Genomic DNA, 25,471 nt, shown 5'->3' with positions numbered 1-25,471 from the left:
AACAGGGAGGCGGCGGCACGGCGAGGGAGGGAGCCAGAGCCGAAGCCGAGCCGGGCCCCGCGAAAGCAACAGTAGAGCCAGCTCCTCCTTCTCCTCCTCCTCGGTGAGTGCCGCTCCGCCACCCCCGGAGGCTGCTCCCCGCCGAGCCCAGGTGCCGGCGCAGGCCGGGCCGCGCCGCCGAGGTGCCCGGGAAGAGGCCCGCGCCGGGAGCGGGACGCTGCGGCCTCCGCTGGGTGAGCGTCCCCGGAGCAACGGGCGCACCGCGGCCCGGCTCCCCCCTCCCTTCACCGCTGGCCGCGGAGAGCGGGTGCGGTGGAGGGGAAGCCGGCGGATGGGGCCGGTGCGGTTCGCCGCTTGCCCGCCGCCCTCTTCCCGAGCCGCGGCCCCGGCCTCCGCTCCCTTTGTTTGCTGGGCTCCCCGAGCCCGCGGCGGTGCCAGGCCCTGCGGAGGCACCGGGGCCGCGGCGCGGCCTGCGAGGCGGGCGGGCGGGAAGAGCGCCGGGCCAGGGCCGGCGAGGCGCTGCCCAGCCCCCGCCGTGACAAGGCCGGCCTCTCGCCTCCGCCAGTCGCGGCAGCGGGGCCCGCCGGGCTCCCCCCCTCCTGCCCTGGGCCGCTGCCCGAATGCGCCCCGCGCCTACTGGTGCTGTTATGGGGGACGGCGGAACTGGGCTGATTTCCCTTCACCCCGCCGTGAAACCCGCCTTCAGCTGAGGCTTGGGTATCCCCGTCTCCGGCGGGGCGGGTGTCCGGAGGTGCCGATTTGGGCAGCCGGTGCTGGGATTTGTGCGGTGGAGAAGCCCCGGGTAAAAACCCGGGTGAAGTGAGGGTGCGCCAAGAGCTCCTGAAGGGGCGACCGAGAGAGGCTCCTTTCTGTGATAGGCAGCATTTAGGAACTTGACTTTAACAAAAAGAATTACCAAATCCGCAAACTTCACTCGATTTCATTGTCCTTCGAGCTTCTTCGATCTCTCTTTCCCTAATGATGCCACTTCTCTTAGGAAACAACTAGCCCATGCCAACCCGTTTGCTTAAGAAAAAAGCCTTTGCAAAGCAACGGGGTTTTGAGAGGTGCAAGAGGATGATGCTTCTGTGATGTGAGGTACTTCGGCTGTGTCTTTCTGACATCTCTTTATTTTTGTCTTCCTATGTTTTCAAAATCATCTTAGTTTGGAACAGAATTTTTTTTTTTCCTGTGGAGTAGGTTACTGCGTTAAAGAAGTTGGTCGCAGAATATGCTTTAGTCAGGGGGAAACTGACTTCCTCTTAAAAAATTCTTGTGCCCTTTCACTGTGAAGTCCCAACCCCTCTTTCCTGCAGGCCAGGAATGTTTATGCCATGTCCATCCTCTTAATACACCTGTAGTTAAAAAATGCCTGTTGCAGGCCTCCTGTCTTGGAGAGTTGCTGTCTGCACAAGTACTCAAGGAATAACGCATCTGCATTTCTGCTCTGGGTGGAAAAAATAGAACTAGTTCTGTTTCTAGTTTTTGTTTGTGCTAATAGATACATCTTTGGACTGTAGAAAATATAGAAGCTTTGGTGCAATTATGAAATAAATTACTTAGCTTGGCTGGAAGACTTTAAATCACTGGAGAATGTGCAGGTATTTTTTGAGTCTTCTGCAATAAGACAGTAGTTGTAACTCACAGTTTTATGTGTAACTTGGGAAAGACAATTTCAGCTTTTTCAAAATGCTTGTTTTTTTGAAGTGTTAAACAGTACTTGAATGGAGTCTTCACTTCCTATTTGATATTCCTTGGGTTTGTGGCATTGCACTGTGTTTGGAACTGAGCTTTTACTCAAAGTAGTTTCACCTGTTGTATGCTTAATCAGGGATGTATTCCCTATATCCTAAGTTTTGAGATTTAAGGGTTTTTTTTTAAGTTAAAATTTAGGAAATTAAACCTTAATACTTAAAAGTATAGGTGATAACAGTGTAGTGTTATAGAGATATACCTGCATTAGCTAGCTCCCTGGAAAGCTGCAAGGGTATGGAGTAGTTAGGGAGAAGCACTGTTTTGTTTCCAGGGGTTTCATGAGCATCACTTTATTGCACTGCATGTATGCGGTATCAAAGTGTTTGCTTGGATTCAGGAGATGTGATGGATGATTCTAAGCTTCATAAGAACTTGACATACTGAAATCTAAAAAAAAGATATGTATTAACTTATATTATGCTGTTAACTTCTTTGATCCTAGATTGTGAAGTTAGTCAGTAACCTTGGGTTACTCTTGGAGAGGGATGGTTTGAAGAAATGGTAGCTGGTCCTTATTGTTCTGTGAGTAGATTACAATTTCTGACTCTCCTTAGCACAGTGAATTGGTGAAGTGAGAGAGTGAACTCTTAACTAAAAGATGTTCTCACAAAGCAAGTTAATTATTTCTGCTCTTTCTTATGATTTTTTAATAGTCTTACAGTAATTTGAACATAAATATTTGCAAGACTTCATTTAGTAGTGTTGCCCTGAGTTCACTCCATATTTGCTATGCTATTGTTGGCAAAACTGGGGCCATAGTCCAGGGTAATCCCTCACTCAAGTGCCTTATTTTCTCTTGCTTTACTGCCCTCTTGGGCCTACACAGCACTACTTTGGTACTGTTTGGGTAGTACAATGCAATAACACAGAATAGATAGGAAGGAGGCTGTTCTCTGCTGGTGTGTGCCTCAGTGTTTAGTTGATAGGGCTTTAGTGTGTGTTAGCAACAAATTAGAGAGGGTTACTCAAGCAGTTCTGATGCTCCAAGGAAGAAAATAAAATACAAGCAGTATAAAAGGGAATGTAATGCAAATGCTAAAATATCTTGAGTATAAATTGGATAGGATTTGGATTGAAAAACAGAATAGAGATATCTATCTTATGCCACGTAACTGTATATTTTGTACTGTAAAGTATTAAACTGAGAGAAAATACAGAACTTCAAGTTTACTCTTCATGTTTTTTGTTTTTCAGAAGAGAAATAATTATATCTGTTATGTTCCTTGTCCTTACATTTATTCCAAAATTTGTTTTCATTCTGTTTTGTTGCATGCTTAATTTTCTGGACATAAATATCAGTCTTCAGAAGACAGTAGCTATACTTGATGCAAAGGTCCCAAGTTCTTATCACCTCTTTCCTGGTGCCTTCCAATAAATTTATTGTAATAGAGAAGGAAATATTCTTTTGAAAAAACCATTCTTAAAAATTGTTTTTGACAATTTCAGATGGCAAGTTATGTACAGCAGTATGTTTTTGTGGGAAAGAAGATGGATGTGCTTGTAATGGGATATTTATTGTCCAGGTTTAACAAGTAGCTTCATACCACTCAAATATATTTTTGATACAGCAGAATATAAAGACTCATGGTACACAGTACATTCCTTCTTTTATTATTTTTTTTGCGTTTTCCTCTTGAAATAATTGATTTCTAAGTTAAAACACTGTACTATGCAAGTTGAATAAATTCCTGTGTTAAAAATAGTTACATTACTTTTGAAAGAAACATTTAGAAACTCATAGCTTTGGGGTTTTTTATTGCAGACAGTTTTTTCCCACTGTAGCTGAATGATCTTAAGCTATTGAAACAAAAACCTGTCGCCTACTTCAGCCTCTCCTGGTGAATAAAATCAACCCCAAAAGAAACTGGCCTTTAATTATTGCCCTGGATGAAAATGGAAAGCTGACTGTATGTAATGTGTTGACTGATACATCAAGGTTATGGAAAAGGGTTCACAAACTTTGCTAGAGTCTACACAGACTGAATTTGAAAAGGCAACGTGAAGCAAAATCTGGCTTAGTCTACTTATTGTGAGAATTAAAATTTTCAGATCAAAGCATCAGAAATTTAGCTCTTCAAGTCCTTAAGCTTACTTAAATAAAAGTTGCTCTGGATACTTTCTTTTGCCAGTTTTCATGGTCTTTTGCTTTTGTCATGTACAGGCATGCAAACAATAAGCATCTGGAACTCCAGACAGTTTCAGAAGGCTTTGAGGTGTATGGCTTTGCAAATCTAACTGCTATTCATTAGTCTGTAACATGGATTTAAGAACCTATCTTGACATATTTTTAATTTTTAAAAGATTTTGAAAAGATAATAATTTTTATTATCTCTCATGAAATTTTATTCTGGAAAATATTAAGATAAAGTACTCTGGAAACCATTGGCCTTTTCTGTCTCTTTAACCATTCACGTAACACTTTGGACTCTGAGGAACTCAGTTTGCCTTGTTTATGACAAGGATGTAAGCCACATGTTACCTAAAAAATTCTTTCTTGGTTGCTGCATCACCAAGAAAACTATGCAAGTTAAATATAAGTATTTGTTTAGCACGGATGTGGATACATTGGCTAAGTTGTTCTGCTTCTGACTTTAAATTCCATTGAAGGAATATGAAAAAAATCTTGTTTGCAGGTAAAGCCAAGCAAAGAATGCTGTATAAAGACATTTCTGTCCAGGTGCTGCTCCCCTAACATTGCTTCCTTTTGTGTATATATAGGGCACATAGTCTCTCATGCTCTGTCTACTGTGAAACATTCTTTTTGTAATCTGCCAAGTGCAATAGGTTGGCAGTTTTAAAAAATCTTAGGTTTGTAAAGTGTGTGGGTTTTTGTTATAAACACCCAATAATCTTGCTATAAACTGCTGTCGAATAGTTTTGGATGAGAGCCATTTTCTCAGGCAGTGAAGGTATAAATAGTAGATGTTAGTAATTTTTTTCAGAGTTTAAGTGGTCTGTAGTTAAAAATTTAAACCATGAAAAAGAATCTGTGCATATTGTTAAGTAAATCACACAGATATATGGTATTTTTCTTTTCTTCTTAGTGCAATGTATAATCAGTGGCTGTATTTGTGTTATTTAACTTGGATGTATATGATACTGACCTGTAAGAGGAGTTGTGTAAGGTTCTGATGGTCTTGAGTTCATGCGGTGAATGCAGATAGCGGATAAAGTGATTAATTTTAGCATCTGAGATTACCAAAGGTATTAAACCTGCATTTTTCCTCAAGGATATTCTGTATTGCTGAAAACAGTACATAGAATGGTACTCTTGAAAACACTGTTGGAAATGAGATTCCAGTCAGACACTTTACAGTGTCTGAGCTCTTGTTTTTTTCTTGAGTAGTTTTATTCTTAATTAATATTGACGTTTTCTGGTAAGTGTGCTAAAACAGTAGTTTGTAGGAGTCTTGAGTAGGTGATTGTTTTTCCTTCTCCAGAGCAGTCTGCATTCCTCAAATAGGTTGAGAACATAGTAGGCTACTCCAAATGTTTCTGAAGCATGTTTGGTCCCAAGTTGTCTCCAAAACAGTGGTCAAGCTTGCCTTCTTTTTTCTGTTCCTTCTGATTAAAGGAATTCTGTCTCTCCTGGCTTTGCCTCAGTAAGTGCTGGAGGACAGGGCAGTTACAAGCTGTAATGTTGACTGGTTTTGGCATCAGTAATGGGTTTTAATGCCCTTGGAATCCCTTTGGGTTGGTAATCAGCTATTAGATTAGGAGTTTTAATAAAATAGAGAAACAGAGACAAGTGTCAGCAGGGCAAAGGTTTTTTGATTACAGAAGGTGTGCCTTCCAGGATGAGCTATGTGGAACTCCAAAAACAGGGTAGGCAGCTTTTCAGATGGATGTTCTTTCAGGAGCTGGTGGGAACTGGGCAAGTAAGGAATTCTCGCTGGATTCACTGAACAGAAGCTGTTTGTGCAGGGATACCGGTTTGGGTGAAACCTGTTCTGGGGAAGTCTTCCAAGCTGGAATTTTGGTCAGCCTGAGGAGACTGGCTCTAGAATAGTTGGTTTGTGCATTCAGAGGTACGAGTCACTAAGTTATGTGTAAGAGCTTTAGTCTGGGTCTGTGTAAGGTAGGTGCCTTGTGGCTTTTTTTATTCCTTCCCCTCCCTGTTCTCTCTTCAGTGGAAAACAGAGGCAAACCCAGTGCTGATCAATGCACTCTGAAACACTGACTTTCCTCCTCTTTTTGGCTTTTGAAAGGAAAAGAGCTACTGGTTAGTAGTAAGTAATGCTGAGAAGTAATAAAATATTAGCCATAGGCCTTTGGTATTATTTTGTGCAAAAAAATCTAGTTACTTGGGAAAATACTTGCTGTAAATGTAAATATTCTGTGCTCCCTTACTGCAGGGATAAGAGAGTCTATATTCTCCACCAGTACTGGTCTGAGTTGCTGTCTAATCCAGTGATGATCAGAAGAAGACAGTGAATGGAAGTTGTTATATCAGTACTGACTCAGGTGTCCTGTGTATTACAAAAATAAGTTCTTTTGGAATCTGCAATGTTTGCAATGTTTTAAATGTTGTTTGATGGGGAAAAAAGGAACTGAAGTTCGATGTATCAGCATTGAAAAGTATGTATCCTCTCTTGTGTGTTTTTTTTTTTAATTGGACTAATACTTTTTTTTTCATTTTATTTATAGTGTGTCTTTACACTTATGTCAGAACAGGAGAAAAAAAGTCGGTGTGCATGTACATGACTTTTGTTCACGGTTGAACTTTGAAGCATAACTAGCTTTTGCAGCCAGGCTTCTATACTCCTGGCTCTGCAGAAATTTGACCTTGCTCTGGAGATAGCTATCTTAAGGGCTTTGAGTGTAAATCTGATAGAGCACATTACTTCATACAGACAGTGAAAATTTTATCTTAGATCCCGCGTGTGAGAATTTATACACTGATGCTCAATGTAAGGCCCAGTTTTTTTATGTGCAAGCTGAATACAATGTACAGTGAGGAGTCCCATTGAGTTAAATATCTGCTCCCAGTTGATTAATCTTTGTTGGGTTAGGACAGAATATTAGCAGAATCAGATAGTTTAGGGCTAAGTGCAAGATGATTTTCTGTTACTGGCAACATTATTTTTAAAAAACCACCACAGCCCCAACCAAACATCTTCGAGTGTGCATCAGGACAAAGCCGTGCCTGCCTAAAAACTGCAGTTAAAATATTCTCCATCATATTTGCTGGTTGGGATAGTGAGCTGTTTCTGTCTGCAGATGATTAGAGTGTAGGTGTAGGAGAAAAAAAGAACTTCCCAATCTTAATCATGAATAATTAAGAGTCTCTCTCATTTTGGCTCAAAATGAGAAAATTTGATTGTCGAGTAAGCTTTGTCAGAACTGGTGTAGTCCTTTAGAAAGGTTTTACTGTGACAAGTCAGGACTTTGTGAAAAGGATGGCTAAGCAGCTTTGCCTGTGCAGTCAAAATTCTGTTCCTATTCTGGTCAGTGTGCAAGTTGTGCAGCATTTTGGTATGTGCCTTCTTATAAGCACCCTTGGACTTAAAAGGACTGTGAATTTAGAAATTTATGTAATGTTTTGCCTTCTGGTTTAGTGGAAACAAAATGTTAAAGTAATTTTATAAGATTAGCTCTCTCTACAGGTGTGTTTACCCTGTGTATTTGACAGTACTTTGAGCACAACCATGTCTCCTGTTTCCCATGTGTGGATAGACTCTAAGTCGTAAAGAAGATAATTAATTTACTCTGTTCTTATTGGGCCTCCTGCCAGGGAAAACGGGGAAGGAAATATTTTAAATAAACTGTGTTTTCCATTCTCACTTTCTGAAATGCAGAGCTTGGATTACTCTCTGCAGTGGGTCCTGAGACCTTGGAGGGGCAGCCAGGCCACATGGGGGATCAGTGGGCACATAGTGCTTAGAGTTTCACTGATCTAGGTTCTGCTACTGGAGTGTGTTCCAGGAGAGACTGCTTAATTAGAGGTACTCAGAAAGATTTCCCCTTGGTCACTACCTGACTCAAGATCCCCCAATCTTTAAACAAGGAGAAGGAAATTCTATTCCTCCACGCCTTGCCTTCTTGTTTGTTGTGTTGTGTTGGCTTGTCTGTAGAATAAACCTTGCTTTCTGTTTCACTGATTGGATCTCTTTTCCTGGCTATGAAAGACTATCTTTTGACAATCTCAGTTGAATGTACCTCATTAAATAGTATGGGTGCTACCAAATAGAAGTGAGATGCAACTATGTAAGAGTGGGTTCCTTACACTTGATGTATTAAATGGTCTTTTGCCCTTAAAATGGATTCCCAAGTGTGTGTGAATGAAGTAGATTGTTGTCACTGTTATTTATTTAGGGCCATAGATAATAGGTGGACATCTGGACCAGCATCCATGTGATGGAAAAAATGTATCTGCAGTGAAATACAACATTAAATACAAAAGTATGTAGCTAAAAATGCCTTTGTCATTTGCATGTACAGGTTTCACAGACTGCTAGCAGTACAGGCTGCATTTCCCAGTGATGTAAAAATATAGGATATAACAGCTTGTTAGGTAGAGCTCTCATTCAGAATGTGAGATAGCCACAGAAATTTTCCACTTCTGTCCCTTCTGTATGAGGACTGCCCTGAACACGAGCCTTTTGGCTGCTCTGTAGTGTGAAAAGATTTCTATTCCTTCTTCTAAAGCTGTTCTGCAGAAGATTAACAAAGCTGAAAATGAATGGTCTAGATAGTGTGCTTTTCTCATCCCAGTGGAGTATGCAACTGCTTTGAAGAGGGAAAACCTGAGTCTGACTTTCTGTCCCAATTCATCCTGCATCTGAAACTGTTGCTGCACACTAGGGTATCTTAAGAATAAGTGGGAATCTCCTTTCGTGGTGTCTAGGACCACTGTTCAAGTAATTAGACTTTGTAGTTTGATTTCCATTTGTGCAATCTCCTTATGTGATCCAGAGGGATAGTATGATCATGCTTCCACATCTCATGATGTCCATAAAAAGTTGTGGTTGCCACTGAATTTTATGTGGCATGATTCTGTGTGATGATGGACAGTTTTAGATGTGTAGGTAAAGGTGTTGACCACGAGGCAGCCACTGATACTGTTCTTTTAACACTAAGTACTTCTGCTTTTTATATACAAAAGATAAGGCTAAAGGCTAGTGAGGAGCTTTTAATTAAAAGAGAAAAAATCTCTCTGAAATTCTGGTACTTCCTGGGTTAAGCTGCTCCCTGTATGTGTAGGGAGAAGGATTTTCATGAACAACAAAGATCCTCATGTTTGTGAAAGTTTTACAGAACCTGACTGTTGTAGTATGCCCAAAGTACTTGCAGCTCCTGTAGATTCTTAGAGGGGTTGCTTATGCTTAGATACTGGAAAAATAATCCTAATTTGGACAAAAGTCAGATTTCTTATCTCTATTTCAGGTGAGACTAGTTGCAGTTCTGACCTTTGCGGTTTGTCAAAATGTACTTTGCTTTCAATTGTATTTTTGGAAAGCAGGCCATCAACCTCAGTCAGATCTGTTGTGTTACAAGCAGAACGTGGTAGGGATTGTGAGAATGCTTTGTGCCTTGCTAGTGATACCAGTTTAGCCAACTCAGAGCTCGTGTCATAAAGCTTAAACTCTGGGCCTTGGCCTATTTGTTTGTCTGAATTTGCTTTCATTGTGGATTGCACTTTAATCACTTTAATTAATGGTTTGGAACTAACCTTGAAAGGTGTTTGGTTTTTGCTGCTTTTTTTGTGGGGAGAGGGGGATTAGTTTTATTTTTTTTTGTTACCCTCCTTCATAACTTTGGTGTTTTGCTTTTATTTTTTTCTGCATCTTTTTAACATCTTTAGCTACATTCTACTGATGGATCTTCTGCTCCTCATCCTGCTACCTGATACATCTCGGTACTGTATTATGGGTTATTAGTTTGCTTACTGCTTTGATAAACAAAACAACTGGGCTGCAAGGACTTTGTAAAATATCTGCTGAATTGTGAAGTTTTAAAGAAGACAGGAAGTTGAATCATGACTAGAGGACAGTGATAGAAAGTTACTGAAAGGTTTGGTATATCTCAAAAGAATGATGAAACCCAACCTCGTGTGTTTGCCTGACTCCTCCATTGTCAGCAAAGCCCTGAAAGGGACCACAAGCTTTAACTGACCTCTTGCAGCACAAGACAATTTGCTGTTGCACTCAACTCCTGGAGCTGCACTCATTTTGTTCTGCTGCCATTTTAGAGAGGTGGGGGAGATTTCAGATTTAGGTAGGTAGGTGTTTTCTAAAAACCCCAAGAGGTTTCACCACTTTCCCCCATAGCTCCACATTATGTGAATTAAAAATTTAGGTGTCAGAATTAAATTACCTTTATTTTGCCTGATGGTGTATATTATTCAGCTTATGAATCCTTCTAAAAAAAGTGGAATATAAGCTCTCTATGTTGTGACTCATGAAGTTTTGAATAGAGTATCAAGTGCATGTGCTCTAACATTTAAGTGTTGGACATAGAAGCAGCAAAAATTTCCTTAATGAAGCCAATAATTTTGTCTGGAATTTCGAGCTTAATTGGTGTACTGTAAGTAAATGGTAGGACTGTACATTTTAAAGGATGTTGGAGAGCAGCATTAACATAAACGTTTTTGTCCCACATGTGAGAGAAGACAGAGAACTGGTCAGGAAACTCTTCTGGCTTTTCTTAGCTTCTGAGTTCTTGGACTTTGAACCTCATGAATGAAATTGTCTACTATGTTTCCTATATAAATGGTTCAGATAAAGGATATAAAATGACTTTTCTCGCTATGCTGTTTAAGAGGGGAAACACAAAGCATTTTACTTGCTGAGAGAAGTTGTCTGTGATTATTTTAGAGATAATATCTTAAATTTTCAAGAAAGTAAAATTAGTGGAATTTAGAGATCATTTTAGGAATAAAGACTCCCAAACTTTGAATTAATATGATACATAGAAAATGTTTTTAAGTTTAATAATTTGTGCTACTGGTTTCTTACCACAGTGATATAAAAAGTATCTCCTAAGCCTTTCTCTTTTTAACTGTTAACCAGAATTGAAAAACAGGTCGCAGTAACAAATCACTTTTGCTTCTTGTGAATGTGGGTGGTATCTTTAAGGTCAGAGGTAAACATTTTTATGTTACAATGAAACAGTTTTTGTGAACAGCGTTTCTCTGAGAAATGGAGTTGTTTCATGCCACTTTTCTCCTTGGTTTTCAAAATAGTTTTGAGTTCCAGAGAAAGCTTTTCCTGTATTTAGAAATGCCCTTGGATTTTTGTATATGTAAGAATACATGAATTTTTTTCCATGGCTGCTCTCTCAGCTGGGACACTGCCTATCTGCTTATTGGATAAAACTTCATCAGGCAGCCCTCAAGGGGCTGCAGGGCATACACAGAAGCCTTGCATGGTTGGGTTTTCTTTCTGTAGGAAGTAATGCTAAAACAAACAATAGTCTCTGAATGTGAGTTTAATTCTGAACTTTTGAGAAGTGACTAGGGAACTTAGTTTCTTGAATAGTAGCTTCTTACTTTATATGAGACACTCTGTTGCAATATTTTGCGTATTCGTTGTTATTTCAGGGATTAGAATGACCTTGATTGCCTAAATGTAATTATTGTTTAAATGTAGCCAATGCCTTGTCATCCCAAGTCGTTCATAGTTCAATAAATATCTACTTCTCTTTTTAAGGAATTTTACTGGAAGGGTGCATAAACTTTCAAATTATATGTATGTTATGTATGCATTGTAGTAACACAATTGGTTATTGCTTTGGAAAAATGTTGCTGTCTTTAATTAAAAAAAAAAGAATGGAAGAAATCTGTGATAATTTGATAATTTCACAAAATTAGCTTTCTTTCACAATGCACATGTGAATAGTATCAGTTGTTGGTGTTTGTATTCTGCTGGAATTTTCCACTGTTAGAACTTAAAGATGCAAACTAATTTGATGTGCACAAAACAGGAAAGCTGTAGAGGTAGCAGTCTGCAGGCTGAAAACTTACTAAATCTTTGAGTTGTATGGCAACCAAATGCCTTGATGTGAGGCAAGTATTATGTAGTATTGACAGTAAACATTTTTGTCTGGAGGGGAATGGTGGACCTTTGTGACATCTGTGTAGCAAATACATTGTATTTCTCTCTGATAATTTGGTGAATAATGTCCCAAAACAGTGGTCAGTCCCTTCTTGTCTGTGATTCTGGGGATTGTCCTTATTAGCTGCTTCTTCCTCCTCAGCATGCTTGGAGATGTCTCTGCATGTGTGAACTCTGTACAGATGTTGTGGGAGATCTTTCCACTTTTATTTCTCTTTAATCAAGACACTTTCTTTCCCTCAGACCATAAATGGGTTCATTTAATCCTTCAATTTATGTAGAGGGTTAACTGTCTCAAAGAATTGCTGCATCTTAGCTTGAATTGAGAGGATAGAGTGTTATCTTCTAAGGAAAGAAAGCTTTTATTCTTGTTGAAAATGGCCTGGTGGAAGCAGGTGGGGGGTGATAGCTGTAAAAACATTGGAGATTCTACCTGATCATACAAGTTCAAAGGGTCATTCATCCTCAGTGAAAAACTATAGCAAGGAGGTTAATTTGGAGTCAGCCTCAGTCATGAGATCCAAGACAGAATGGTACAAGATGGTGTAAGGCTGCAGTGTGTTGCTGTATGTTCTGACCTCCTAGAAGAGCTGAAAAATAGGAAAATGAATCTTCCAGTTTCTCCAGCTGCAGAACATGACTGTGCTGCATATGACAGAAAAATTGAATCCTCTTTTTCTGTATAGCTAATTTTCAAACCAGTTGCTATCTAGCTTGAAAAATTATTTCAGGTGCTTTTGTTTCAGCTTGTGTATTTGGTAGACAAATCTCTATCTGATATATTTGTCTTTTAGACTTTAACAGTGTTTCTTTTGTTACTACTGGAATATATTAGATAATTAAATTCTTCAAGCAACAATTCAAATTTAGTTATTAAGTTTTTGGGGTATTTTTAAAAAGGTGGTGGGGTTTTTTTGTTTTTTTGTTTTTTTTTCAGTAATAATATTTTGAAAGTAATTGTATTACCTGAAGCTAATTTGTGCAGATTTGTTTTGTTTTTTTTTTTTTTTGCTGTTTTTTTTTTATATCTTTGATGCCAGGTGGATATTATTTGTAGGAATAAAGGCCAATTATATATGTTTCTGGTTGTCTGTCAGATAAGCATAAATAACATAAATGTAAGTGGGAAAGTGAGCAGTTTACCACTTGCTGGTGAAGATATTGTTTTACAAACATGGGCTCTGAAGCCACCTGTTGGCTAGATAGTGTGGCTAGTGAGGTGTTTCAAATAAAAGTTAGGTTTAGCTATGTTTTGGGTTTGTTGTGTTGTAGGCTTGGTTTAGTTTGGTTTTGGTTTTTTCCTTGTGGATGTGACTTCACAGCTCTCCTGATACGTTGTTTTCTCATTTTTACTCCTCAAGAAGACAGTATCCCATATTGCATCTTAAAGAAAGCAAAATTGTCAGTCATGCTTGCTTGGTGCTATAGTATGTTGAAATTACTTCCTCTGCCTTCATTTTCACATCAGGTGACTGGGATAGGCAGAAGGAAAAAAGATGACTGTAATAAATTAACAACTCGTAATTTAGGGAGAATGGCAATATTTAAAAATTTGTAGTATAGTGACATATGTAGTTATGCTGTGTAAACCCTTTTAATTTTCAGCAGAAATACGAATCACAGAATATTCTGTGTTGGAAGGGACTCACAAGGATCATCAAAGTCCAGCTTCCGGCCCTGTACAGGACAGACCCAGAGTTACACAATGTGACACATCTTGAACTGTCAGGCTTGGTGCTGTGACCACTGCCCTGGGGAGTCTGTTCCAGTGCTCAACCCTCTGGGTGAAAAACCTTTTCCTAATATCCCACCTAACCCGCCAACAATCTTGTTTCCATTCTCTTGGGTGCTGTCACTGGTCACCACAGAGAAGAGATCAGTGCCTGCCCCTCCTTTTCCCCTCATGAGGAAGTTGTAACTGCAGTGAAGTTTCCCCTCAGTCTCCTCCAGGCTGAACAGACCAAGTGACCTCAGCCACTCCTCATGCAGCTTCCTCTCAAGGCCCTTCACCATGCTCATGGTCCTCCTTTGGATGCTCTATAACAGCTTAATATCTTCCCTATATTGTGGCACCCAAACCTGCCCCCAGCACTCGAGGTGAGGCTGCCCCAGTGCAGAGCAGAGTGGGACAGTCCCCTCCCTTGCCCAGCTGGTGATGCTGTGCCTGATGCCCCCAGGACACACTTGCCCCTCCTGGCTGCCAGGGCACTGCTGACTCAGATTCAACTTGCCATCGACCAGGACCCCCAAGCCCCTTTCTGTGGCACTGCTTTCCAGCCTCTCATTCCCCAGTCTGTCCGTACATCCAGGGTTACCCCATCCTAGGTGCAGAATCAGGCACTTGCCCTTGTTAAACTTGTATGGTTGGTGATTGCCCAGCCCTCTAACTTGTCAAGGTCTCTCTGCAGGACCTCTCTGTTCCTCCCAATTTTGTGTCATCTGCAAACTTGCTCAGTATCCTTTGCAGTCCTGCATCCAAGTCATTTACAAAGATGTTGAAAGAAGCACAGGGCCGAGGATGGACCCCTGCAGAGACCCACTGGTGAGAGGTCATCAATGTGATGTCAGCCCATTCACTGTAGCTCTTTGTGCCAGACCCATGAGCCAGTTGCTCACCCATTGCATGCTGTGTTTATCCAGCTGTGTGCTGGACATTTTGTCCTGAAGGATCCTGTGACAGTATCAAAAGCTTTGCTGAAATCCAAAAAGATAACATCACTTTGCTTTCTTTGGTTACCTAGGTGGGTTACCTTGTCATAAAGAGAAATTAGGTTTGACAAGCAGAACTTTTCCTCTCATGACACTGTGCTGGCTGTGACCAATGACAGAGTTGTCCTCCAGGTGTTTTTCAATACCTCCTAGAATAATTGTCTCTGTAATGGTACCATATGGTATGAGAGGCTTCTTTTTCTATTACTTTTCCTGTATTTTCCTCTTTTTCCTCACAGTATTGTCCCTTTTATTTTCTAGTGTTTTTTTTTTTTTTTTCCATGGAGGCAGGAAACAAACACATAATGCAGCATTATGTGTTAACTGAGTGGTGTCTTTCTGTATTGCCCATTTGGTACATGCTCCTCATGCTGGGGGGTTCATTGGTAGCAGAGGTTTGGCCTGATAAGTTGAATGTCTGTTCTGATAGCATAGTAGGAAAAGATAATTCGTGGTACCTGTTTTATGTTTCTCATCAAAATATTTGTTTGCAGCAGGCCCTTTTCAGCTGTCTTGATTTGTGTTTTGGAAGTGGTACACAGTAACAGTGTTTCTCTGCTTGCTGTAGAAACACCAGCCCGAACTTTGAAAGCGAAACCAAAATCAATATAAGTAAATGTGAAGTGGTAATATTTAGCTGTTGCATGTCTGCTGAGGGCTTTCTTTCCTTTTCTGGGAAGGGCTGGAAAAGTCTTCCTCACAATTACATTATTTGGTCACTAACATAAGAGTGGTCAGATTATTGCTGACCACAAAAAATCAATTTGAGAGAATGGTCTGCTTTATTATTTCTGTCTTTCTGGTATATGCTTTGAATGGATGGGACAGCATTTCTAAAATTATGTTTGGAAATGCATCAGGACCCTGAAACCAAACTGCATTCAGATTTGGGTTTTAGTACCTGTATCCATACAATGACATAGGTTATGTTGTTTCCAACACATGTTCCAGCCTTTAGATATTTATGCATACTTTTCAATGAGAAGAAGCACAGAAATGCATTTTTTTTTTTACTGTGTTTTTCCCGTTCTTCCTTTCATTTTCGCAATATTAATTTCAAACACTTATGTTGTTCTCAAATACGTAGGCACAGAATCTGTTCCTTGCCATCTTAGAGCAAAAATGTTTCAAAATTTATTCCTTTTACAGAATGTGATGTCAGTCCATATTGTTAAATGAAATGCTGGTTTGTAGAGCATTATCGTTTTACAACTTTTCAGACTCCTAACTGTGTTATGGTTTAAGAGGATTGAATAAATATCTTGGATAAGCATAAATCCTCCTTGTTATCATGCTGAGGCAACCCCATTACATTACAACAGAGGGGAAACATTTTCGTGTATTTATCTTCTGTCAGAATGGAGTGGGGGATGCACCCTTAGTTGGAAAGGAAAGGAATTCTCATGCATTATCTCCCAGGAAGTCTAACCTTTGCTTATGAAACTAAATTTAATTTTTGCTGACAGACAGTCTGCTGCAAGGCTGGCTGCTACATTCTTGTAAAATAGTAAGAAATGAAAACAGAGCCTGACTGAGCATTATTCTCATTCTTCGTCTGCTTCTGCACAGCTGTGTGAAAATTAAAAGCAAAGGTTTATTTGCACTCAATGGATGTGATTTCCTGCATTGAAACACATGAACATAGCAGGTTTCTTTAGTGACTTCTCCCATTTGATTCATCAAAAATGTTCCACTTTTTTCTTTTTTAGTGCCTTGGCATAAATAGAACTACTGGCTTATTTTTGTTTTCTCCTTTTTCCCCTCACTGTTAATCAGGGTCTTAGAGCCAAATTGTGGCTTCATTTTCCTGATGTTTTTTCCCCATACTTGAAACAATCTGTTAGCAGTATGCTTTATTATCTTATATTTGCTTAAAAGAAAGTTGAATGAAAGGTGGTACTTGTGTCTGTCTTTTAGTAAATGTATGAAAAGTACAGTCAGCTTGTTTCCCTGTTTGGGTGTTGATTCTCAGTTTGTGAGAGATCTAGCAGGAATGGCTGAAGTGGTTATTGGCTGTCATCCACCCAGCTTCCCTGGAGTTTCCTCCTCCAACAGCAGCTCTGGTATCATGACATTGTGTGTGTTCTTGAGCCGACACCAACTGGTGCTGACTTCCCTTTAACACCCCCACATTAGTGTGCCTATGGTAGCTGGGGAGCAGACATGGATCCCAGCCAGCCATCCTTGAGTAACAGAGATGTAACCTTGGCTGAGGGCTGTTAATATTAGTAACTGGGTTTGGCTATTCTAGTGATGAAATTATTGTAGTTACAAGACTGTATATACACATATGAACCATAATAGAGATGCCATTTAACACCCTTAAGTTATTCCCCAGAGGAAAACCACCAATCAGATAGAAATATTCTGTTCTGCAACCAAATATGGGAAAGAACAGGACTTATTGCAAGCACTCATGGATTAAGTAGTGTTCAAAAAAAAAAAAAAGGAAAAAAAAATCAGAGAAATCTAAATGTTAAAAGAGCTTTTTTTTTTTTTTCAACAGCAGGCCAGGGACAAACAGTCAAGGTGTTTGGACTTTTACAGTGCTGTGTTCCTGCTTTTGCATTCATTTAATTCCCATAACCAGAAGTGACAAAGAAAAATTCCTTTGTGTCAAGTTTTCATTATTAATTTACCCCACTTTTCTACATATTACTAAAGGTGTACCTCGGTTATTCACTGCTAAAGGTTGCTAGTGATTAGGGTTACTCTATACGGTGTTAGAACAGTAGTGCCCATGGACTGTTTTCTCTTTAAGCTTTGTAAAAAGAGGAAGTAAAATTGGATACTACTAAATGACTTGAATTACTGTTGGTTGGTTGGTTTGTTTTAAATTGTGATCTGTATAAAACCTGTTTAATTATATTGGCCTCTAGAGAGGTTGACCATACTTTTCTCAGCTGCTCAAATCTTCGAGGATAGAAATTTAAATTTGTGGTGAATAACTCAGTGTTCAGGTCTTTGATTACTTAGCTTAAAAATAGGAGGCTTTAAGTACTCTTGAATTGTTATAAGTGTAATGAACTGTCAGATGAGCTTCTCATCTGTTTTTCCCTTGTTTCAAATTTATGTGAAGTTGTACATCTGAGCTTTGTGCTCACTAGAAAAGCAGGCATGCAGGTCAGAAGGGCTTTTATAAAATTTGCAGTCATATTAGGACAGTGTTCATCCATTAGCAAGCAAGCCACTGCTAAAACCATCTACCTTTTTTGTTGTTTTCAAGGTATAAGAGTATGCAATGGAATTTAGATTATTTCATTTAAAGACTCTTACTAAAAAGTAGTACAGTGTAGGAATTTACCTGAAGCTCAGGGAAGGGAAAAACCTCATCATCTTCAGTGTGCTTATGGCATGTATAGCGAAAAAGCCAAAAGTTGCCATGAAGTGTGCATGTTCTTTTAGAAATTGATGGTGTTTGAAGTAGATACTGAATCTCTCTTTGTTTAATGAGTATTTTGTGTAGTTTCTGTACTCATATAGCCTGAAACTCTAAGTACATAGCAGGAAATACCTCGAGTCAGTATTTTGTATACTGGTTTGAAGAAAAACTTCCAGTGATGCAGGCTTCAGTACTGAAGTAAAATTGATGGGAATGGGTATGGACAGCAACTCCTTAATAATTCACATGAATAGATTTAGTATCTTTGGAGAAAATTTAGACACTTAGGAATTTCTAAAATATAGCACTTGAAATTGGCATTACCTTATGATGCTGTTTTTGACACATTCTTCCAAAGAATGCATGAGTATATTTCAGTGAGAATTTGGGGACAGCAGGGGAATGACACCTTACACTTCTGCAGATTAGAATAGGCTTCATTATCTGACTGTGATGAGAACCTAGCGCTTGTTGTGCCTGGAATGCAGAAACTTTTAACTTTCAAGGTATTTTCAGTTATTTTCTTAATATAAAGCATTATGTTAAAATATAATAAATTGAAATTGTAAATTATGTCTTATGATGATCCAGTATAAGAGTACGTAAATATTTCTAAGAGAAAGACAGACTTTTCAAGAATGATGTAGGATGATGTGGGTTAAAAAAATCAAGTTCAGTGCTCAACTGTTTCACTTTATGGAAATAAATAAGCAGATTAACATTTATTTTAGAAAAGTTATCTGAAGTAGAGTTGACTTAATAATTTGAAGTAATTTTTGTGATGATATTTTTATTAAACTCTTTAAGGACAATTCTTTGTTCAAACATGAGTTGTATTTTGCTTTATGTTTCCAGTATGATGTTCTCTGTCCTAACTCCTAAAAGTTAATCCTAGTTTATTTCTATTGTACTGCATTTTGGCAGCATTGTTTATAGTATTTGTCTCAGGAAATAAATGGGCCTAATAAAAGTGTGAAAAGATAAGAAATTAATAAAGACAGCATGAATATAATCAAACTTTTTTTGTTGGTTTACTTTTGCAAACACTGCTTCGAGATAGATATGCAATTCCAATCTACTGAAAGCATTTTGTAGCATCAAACTGAAACTACTCTGAAATGCTGGAATATTCAAACTAGATTTGCAGAAACTGATATATATTTAAAACTTTCATAATTTTTCATACATCAGTGCTGGCCACCATAATAATTAATGTACGATTGCATGGCCTGCTCTTCAGGTTTCCAAGAAGCAGCTTGTAAAGCGAACTTTTAGCCCAAATTATCTTCACTAATAATTTCACATTTGTATGTGATTGATAAATGTTGCTCTTCCTCCAAGTTTAGTTTTCATTATTTTTGTGTGCACAAAGGGGACATGGTGTTTGCTGGGTAGTAACCTGGTCATTTTTGTCCAGAGGCCTGGCCTGTATTTTGTCAAACTGCATAATATTAAAGATTCTGAGATGCAGAATTTGTGATGAAAGTTCATAAGTTTGAATTTCTTTCTTCCGTATTATTATGTGCACTACGATCTCATTCTCTTTCTGGATTTGATGACTCTCTCATTTTCAGTCTGTGTGTTCCAGGTGTTTCTGCACACATAGCCACCAGGCTTTGGGAATACATTGGTAGAGTTCAAGTCTGTTTATAGGTGCAAATATCTGCTAGAAGAATTTTTATAGGTGTCTCTTGTTAGGCTGTCTAATTCACTGTACAGCAGATGGCACTGGAAGAGCACATTGGTTGGAGACTTCAGTCATGCTGTAATTAATGCAAAATACTAGTGAAGCTGTTGCTGTGCTGAGGGTTGTGAAGAAGTTGCATAATTCATTTTAATGTATTCCAGGAAGGGGTGTATGCCAGGGCTCTTCTGCTCCAGCTCTGTTAGATGCAGGCTGCAAAGAATTCTATACTTGTAAGCATATGAGTGTATCATATATTGAGGGCTGTTTATACAGCGTTTTTAAATGCATTGATGTGCAATGCAGAATTAGCTGGTACTTTTTAAGTATGTGCAAAGAGGAGTATCAGGATCAGTTAGGGTATTTGACTTCAGGGTGTATTTCTTTTCTCCTGTCTTGGATAAAATATGTGTAGGAGGTATCATAGAGTGGGTCTCATGGAAGACTTGTTTAGAGACTTGCTCTCATGGTGTGAGTCTGTTCAGTTTAGTTTGGAGAGCTTCGACCTGGGCTGTCACTAAATTTTTATCACCTTCTCCTGCATGAATGGACTGGGTTCTGGATAGATGCATGTTGTTTATGTGCTTTGCAGTTGATTATCAAACCATTCTTATATCTTGACATTAATTTTTACAAGGATACAACTAATGAGCCATGCATTTTATAGAATCTAGAATATACTGAGTTGGAAGGGACCCATCAGGATAATTGAGTCCAGCTCCTGGCTCTCTGCAGGACACTCCAAGAATCCCACCGTGTACCTGGAAAGCATTGTCCAAACACTTCTTGAACTCTGTCAGGCTTTGTGTCTGACCACTTCCCTGGAGAGCCTGTTCCAGTGCCCAACCATCCTCAGGGTGAAAAACCTTTTCCTGGTATCTAACTTAAATCTCCCTTGACTCAGCTTCATGCTGTTTCCTCAAGTCCTGTCACTGGTCATAAGAGTGAAGAGATTGGTATCTGCAGACAGTACCTTCCACAAGGAGGCAGGGATATTTCTGGAAAAGTGGAAATAGTGTCAGCTTGTAGATGTCAGAAGCAGTTGGAGAACACTGGATTTCACAGGTGGAGCTAATGTGACGGTTCCCAGGCTTCTGGTACTACATACACAAAAGCACAGTTAAATTTGTCAAATGAATCAATCCTCTGTTAGTTTAGGAGAAGCAGGGAATCCTGAAGTTGTAATTTTCACTCATTTTGTAGGTTCATTTAGTTACATATGACAAAGTGTTCTGCAAATTGGAAAGGTGGCAAACTACAAATGATTTAGGATTAGAAGGTCATTGACATTTTGAGTCTCCTTTTAATTGACATGTAAGTCTCCCTTTATCTGCACTTGTAGGAAAGTAAAATAGTGGTTTAACCTTTCAAAATTCATACACATAACTCAGGATTGTCTTCAAATTGTGTAACTGGCGTATGGTGTTTTAGGGTTTCATGACTCCTGATACAACAGGTATGTTAAAAGTGGAAAATAACTAGTGAATGTATCATAAAATACTGGTTCTGGTTTTTTAAGGTCTTAATATTTATTTATAGCAAGTAATTGATTCTTAGTCTTTTGTCTAGGAAGCAAGTGTTTTGGTCATGTTTGTTCTTTGCTGGTAGAAAGTAAATCAGTTTACAGACAAGAGAAACCTTTTAGTTTCTCCCCATTGAAAGAAAGGACAGTGTTATTTAGTTTGGTAACAAAAAAAATGAAATGGAAAGATCTGAATGTGCTCTAAAGATGGACTTGGGAAATATTGGCAGTTATGACAAGGACACAGAACCAGTCTTTGAAATAGGTTGCTGCAGATATGACTAGGGTGCAGTCCAAGTAAATCAATCTTTGCTGCTTCTGCTTTTTATGGAGCAGTGTCCATCCCTTCAGCAGCAGGGCTTTACTTAAAATTTTTCAAGGTGTTTTGAAATTCAGATACATAGATGTTTCACATTGCCTTTTAGTTTGCTTTGGATATGATCCTTTAGCTTTTGTGTACTTTGGGGACCACAAAAGTTGGGCTGGGCAACAATAATAGCCAATGGACTGCTCTTTGGTTGTAGCAATCATTGTTCTTCCATGCTTTTATGCTGTTTTTGAATACTTATTTAAGAAAACCATATTGTTTAGTTGATAAAACTTACTTCAGTCCATTGCACTGTTTTTCTTGGTTTGCTTGTATTGTGATACCATGGGAGAAAAGTGGGAAGTGCATATATAAGGGCTGTTTTACTTTCCCCTCAGTCCACCAAGGTTGGAAGATTTCTTGAAAGATTCTTAGACTCCTTCAGCTTGCCATGCTTAGCCTGGAGCCAGGCTTGCTGCTGCAGGTTGAGCTGCTAACATCGCACGTATTTGGAGGTATGTGGAATAACGGCTACTACTAATTGTAGTACCTACTTCTGTGTGAGTAGCAACTTCCCCCTCTTCTCTTTCCCATGTGTTATCCTTCTCTTTGCAGAGCTGTTTACTTTGGACAGTCTAGGTAAAATTAAAACAAAACAAACCAAGCCCCTCCCAAGCACCCCCAAAATGCAGTCAAACCTCAATCAAGAAAAAAAATCTAAAAGATCAAATTTGTGGGTACCTGATTCTGCAAGATGCCAGGTGGGAGCAGTTGGCTGGAACTTGAGCAGCTGTGTCCACTAGGTCTTGGCAGAAGTACCAGAGGAAGAAAAGTTCTAATAGTTTTAGGCAATAAGAACCTCTGACTTGGTTTTCTGTGCCTAAAACAGTTTGGAAATATTTTCTTTCACAGAAGTTCAGGAGGGGACTTGCTCTAAATGTATGTTACTTTGCTGTTAATGTCCCTCTATTTTTTCACTACAGTTAGTTTTCCTATAAATATGTAACCTTTTAAATATTACTCAACTTTATGGAGAAAGAGTAGAGAAAGTATAACGTTTTACGACCATGTTTTTAGGACCAATCACAGTTTAACCTGCATGTAGGAATTCTGTTGAATAGAATGTTTTCTGTAGTTTTATCTTCTGTAGTTACTTATGTGGGGATTTTTAAGAGCCTTCTGAAAGAGAGGACTGTTTGTGTTTGAAAATTATATATAAATGCATTAAATATATGTGCCTGTGTGTGATATAAGGGATGTGTACATTTCAGAAAATACCATGCTGAAAGCAGAATAAAGTTGTGGAAATCTCCAAGGCAGATATAGGAGTTTCATTTTTTGAGCCTGATTGTTTCAAAGTCAGCTCCCTGTTTTTACTTTTATTTGATGCCCATTGTTAAAGTACTGCAATTTCTGTTTTTATTGGAGAGGGGGAAACCTTTATAGATAATTTTTGAAATATTTCTTTTGTGAATTTAATTGTTTTGTATTTGTTTCCAGGAAATGGCTCTTGAAGTTAAATGAGGCTGGATAAAATACATAAATGAAGCAGAAGCTGCTCTTCATGTGTTAGGGCTATATCACCGCAAGCACTGCTGATCAGCCGGATTTGGTGACTTGTCATAATGAAGAAAATTAGTCTCAAAACAATTCGCAAGTCCTTTAACTTAAATAAAAGTAAAGATGAAAGTGACTTTGTAGTGGTTCAGCAGCCATCACTAAGTGAATTTGGAAAAGATGACTCCTTGTTTGGCAGCTGCTATGGTAAAGATTTGGCTAGCTGTGAAGTCAATAGTGAAGATGAAAAAGGAGGCAAAAATAGATCAAAAAGTGAAAGTTTAATGGGTACATTAAAAAGGAGGCTTTCAGCAAAACAAAAACAGAAAGGCAAAGGCAGCACACCATCTGTAAGCTCTGCAGATGATGACACATTTTCTTCCTCATCTGCTCCAATAACCTTCAAAGATGTGCGAGCTCAAAGACCTCTGAGATCCACTTCCCTCCGGAATCACCATTACAGCCCAACTCCATGGCCCCTTCGACCTACAAATTCAGAAGAGACTTGCATCAAAATGGAAGTGAAAGTCAAGGCCTTGGTCCATTCCTCTAATCCAAGCCCAGCACTGAATGGTGTTCGAAAGGACTTCCACGACTTGCAGTCAGAAAACGTGTTCCAGGAACAAAACAATGCATTAAAAAATACGGAATCTCAGAACGGGGACTTGCATCTTCATATTGATGAACATGTGCCTGTAGTTATTGGATTAATGCCTCAGGACTACATTCAGTATACTGTGCCTTTAGATGAGGGAATGTATCCTTTGGAAGGATCACGTAGTTACTGTCTGGATAGTTCCTCACCCATGGAAGTTTCGACTGTTTCTTCTCAAGTGGGGGGAAATGCTTTCCATGAAGATGAGAGCCAAGTGGATCAGGATGTAGTCGTTGCACCAGATATCTTTGTGGACCAGACAGTGAATGGTTTGTTGATTGGTACCACAGGAGTCATGTTGCAAAGCCCAAGAGTTAACCATAGCGATGTCCCTCCACTCTCACCTTTGCTACCTCCAATGCAGAATAATCAAATCCAAAGGAACTTCAATGGATTAAATGGCACAGATGCCCACGTGGCTGAAAGTATGCGCTGCCATTTGAATTTTGATCCTAACACTGCCCCAGGAGTTGGAAGAGTTTATGACTCTGTACAGAACAGCGGTCCTATGGTTGTGACAAGTCTCACAGAAGAACTGAAAAAACTTGCAAAACAAGGATGGTACTGGGGCCCCATTACACGCTGGGAGGCAGAGGGAAAATTAGCTAATGTGCCTGATGGCTCGTTTCTCGTTCGAGATAGTTCTGATGATCGTTATCTTTTAAGTTTGAGTTTTCGTTCCCATGGAAAAACTCTTCACACTAGAATTGAACACTCAAATGGTAGGTTTAGTTTTTATGAACAGCCAGATGTGGAGGGACATACATCTATAGTTGACTTAATTGAACATTCAATCAGGGACTCTGAAAATGGAGCTTTCTGCTATTCGAGATCCCGGCTGCCTGGATCTGCAACTTACCCAGTGAGACTGACAAATCCAGTATCCCGGTTTATGCAGGTGCGCTCTTTACAGTACCTGTGTCGTTTTGTAATACGTCAGTACACCAGAATAGACCTGATTCAAAAACTGCCTTTGCCAAACAAAATGAAGGATTATTTACAGGAAAAGCACTACTGAAAGCTTACGGGAATCTTGCATCTTGCACTTTGGGAACAACAACAACAACAAAAAGAGATTGAACTACAGTTTACAGACTTTCATTATTATCAAAATCTTTTGCTGCCATAAAAATATTTCATTTTTATGTGTAAAAGAAAAGTAATGCATTTGGATTTATGTTTGTTTTGGGGGGTTTTGTGTATTTTGGGAGGCTTTTTTTTCTTGTTTTGTTTTGTTGGAAAGAATGATCTCAAGTTTATTTTTAGAAGTGTGAAATAGCTATCTTTCATCAATGTGCAGATTAATCACAATGTGAATGATCAAATTCTCCTTAATTTCCCCCAAGTCCTTTGCTGCTATCCACTGTGATTTTTATGCATTGAAAGCACATTTCATGTGTATTCAACGATAAGTAAAAGTCAAATGAAACTTGTTGAATGGATTTTTTTTTTTCTTTTAAAACAAACTCTGGAAAAAAATGACCATGGATAAAGAACATATTGGTATTCTAAATTACTGATTTTACATCTAAGTTAAAAACTGTTTCCTAGTGTCGTAATTAGACATTTCTATAGACATAAGCCCCAATATATAGACAGAGCTGTGTGATAAGAACATGGTTATGCAGCATATCTTTGGGAAAAAAAAAAAGCCTTCCTCCTAAGCCTTGTACTGTCTGTACACTCTTGTTTTTGAGAAGGTTGGTTCAGCCTTCTTCTTGTCTCAGTCTTTTGTCCTCTAAAAATGGCCTTTAAAAAAAAGTCTATGAAAGTCAATGTATAGTATCTAGAAGGAAATTGTGGTGTTGGGGTCTTGTAAAATATTACCTTTTATAATCATGCCAT

At 39.0% G+C, this 25,471-nt stretch overlaps 1 protein-coding gene across 5 annotated transcripts; it reads left to right on the top strand.

Annotated features, from left to right (window-relative positions):
* Positions 1 to 25,064, top strand: SOCS6 (suppressor of cytokine signaling 6). Of its 5 annotated transcripts, XM_069004350.1 has the most exons (4): positions 1 to 103; positions 998 to 1,098; positions 21,813 to 21,929; positions 22,915 to 25,064. In XM_069004350.1, exon 4 carries the CDS (start codon positions 23,040 to 23,042, stop codon positions 24,642 to 24,644), a length of 1,605 nt encoding a protein of 534 aa, XP_068860451.1. In that variant the 5' UTR covers positions 1 to 103; positions 998 to 1,098; positions 21,813 to 21,929; positions 22,915 to 23,039; the 3' UTR covers positions 24,645 to 25,064. The 5 variants fall into 5 exon arrangements, with proteins under 5 accessions (XP_068860451.1, XP_068860453.1, XP_068860449.1 ...); XM_069004348.1 differs by lacking the exon at positions 998 to 1,098 and having other exon boundaries at positions 3 to 103; XM_069004351.1 differs by lacking the exons at positions 1 to 103; positions 998 to 1,098 and adding an exon at positions 2,235 to 2,277.
* The last annotated feature ends 407 nt before the right edge of the window (positions 25,065 to 25,471 follow it).

This window comes from Aphelocoma coerulescens, chromosome 2, assembly GCF_041296385.1.
Source record: "Aphelocoma coerulescens isolate FSJ_1873_10779 chromosome 2, UR_Acoe_1.0, whole genome shotgun sequence".
In the NCBI taxonomy this organism is placed as follows: Eukaryota; Metazoa; Chordata; class Aves; order Passeriformes; family Corvidae; genus Aphelocoma; species Aphelocoma coerulescens.
Note: the sequence above shows the minus strand (reverse complement) of the source record. Positions and strands in the feature narration are given on the sequence as shown.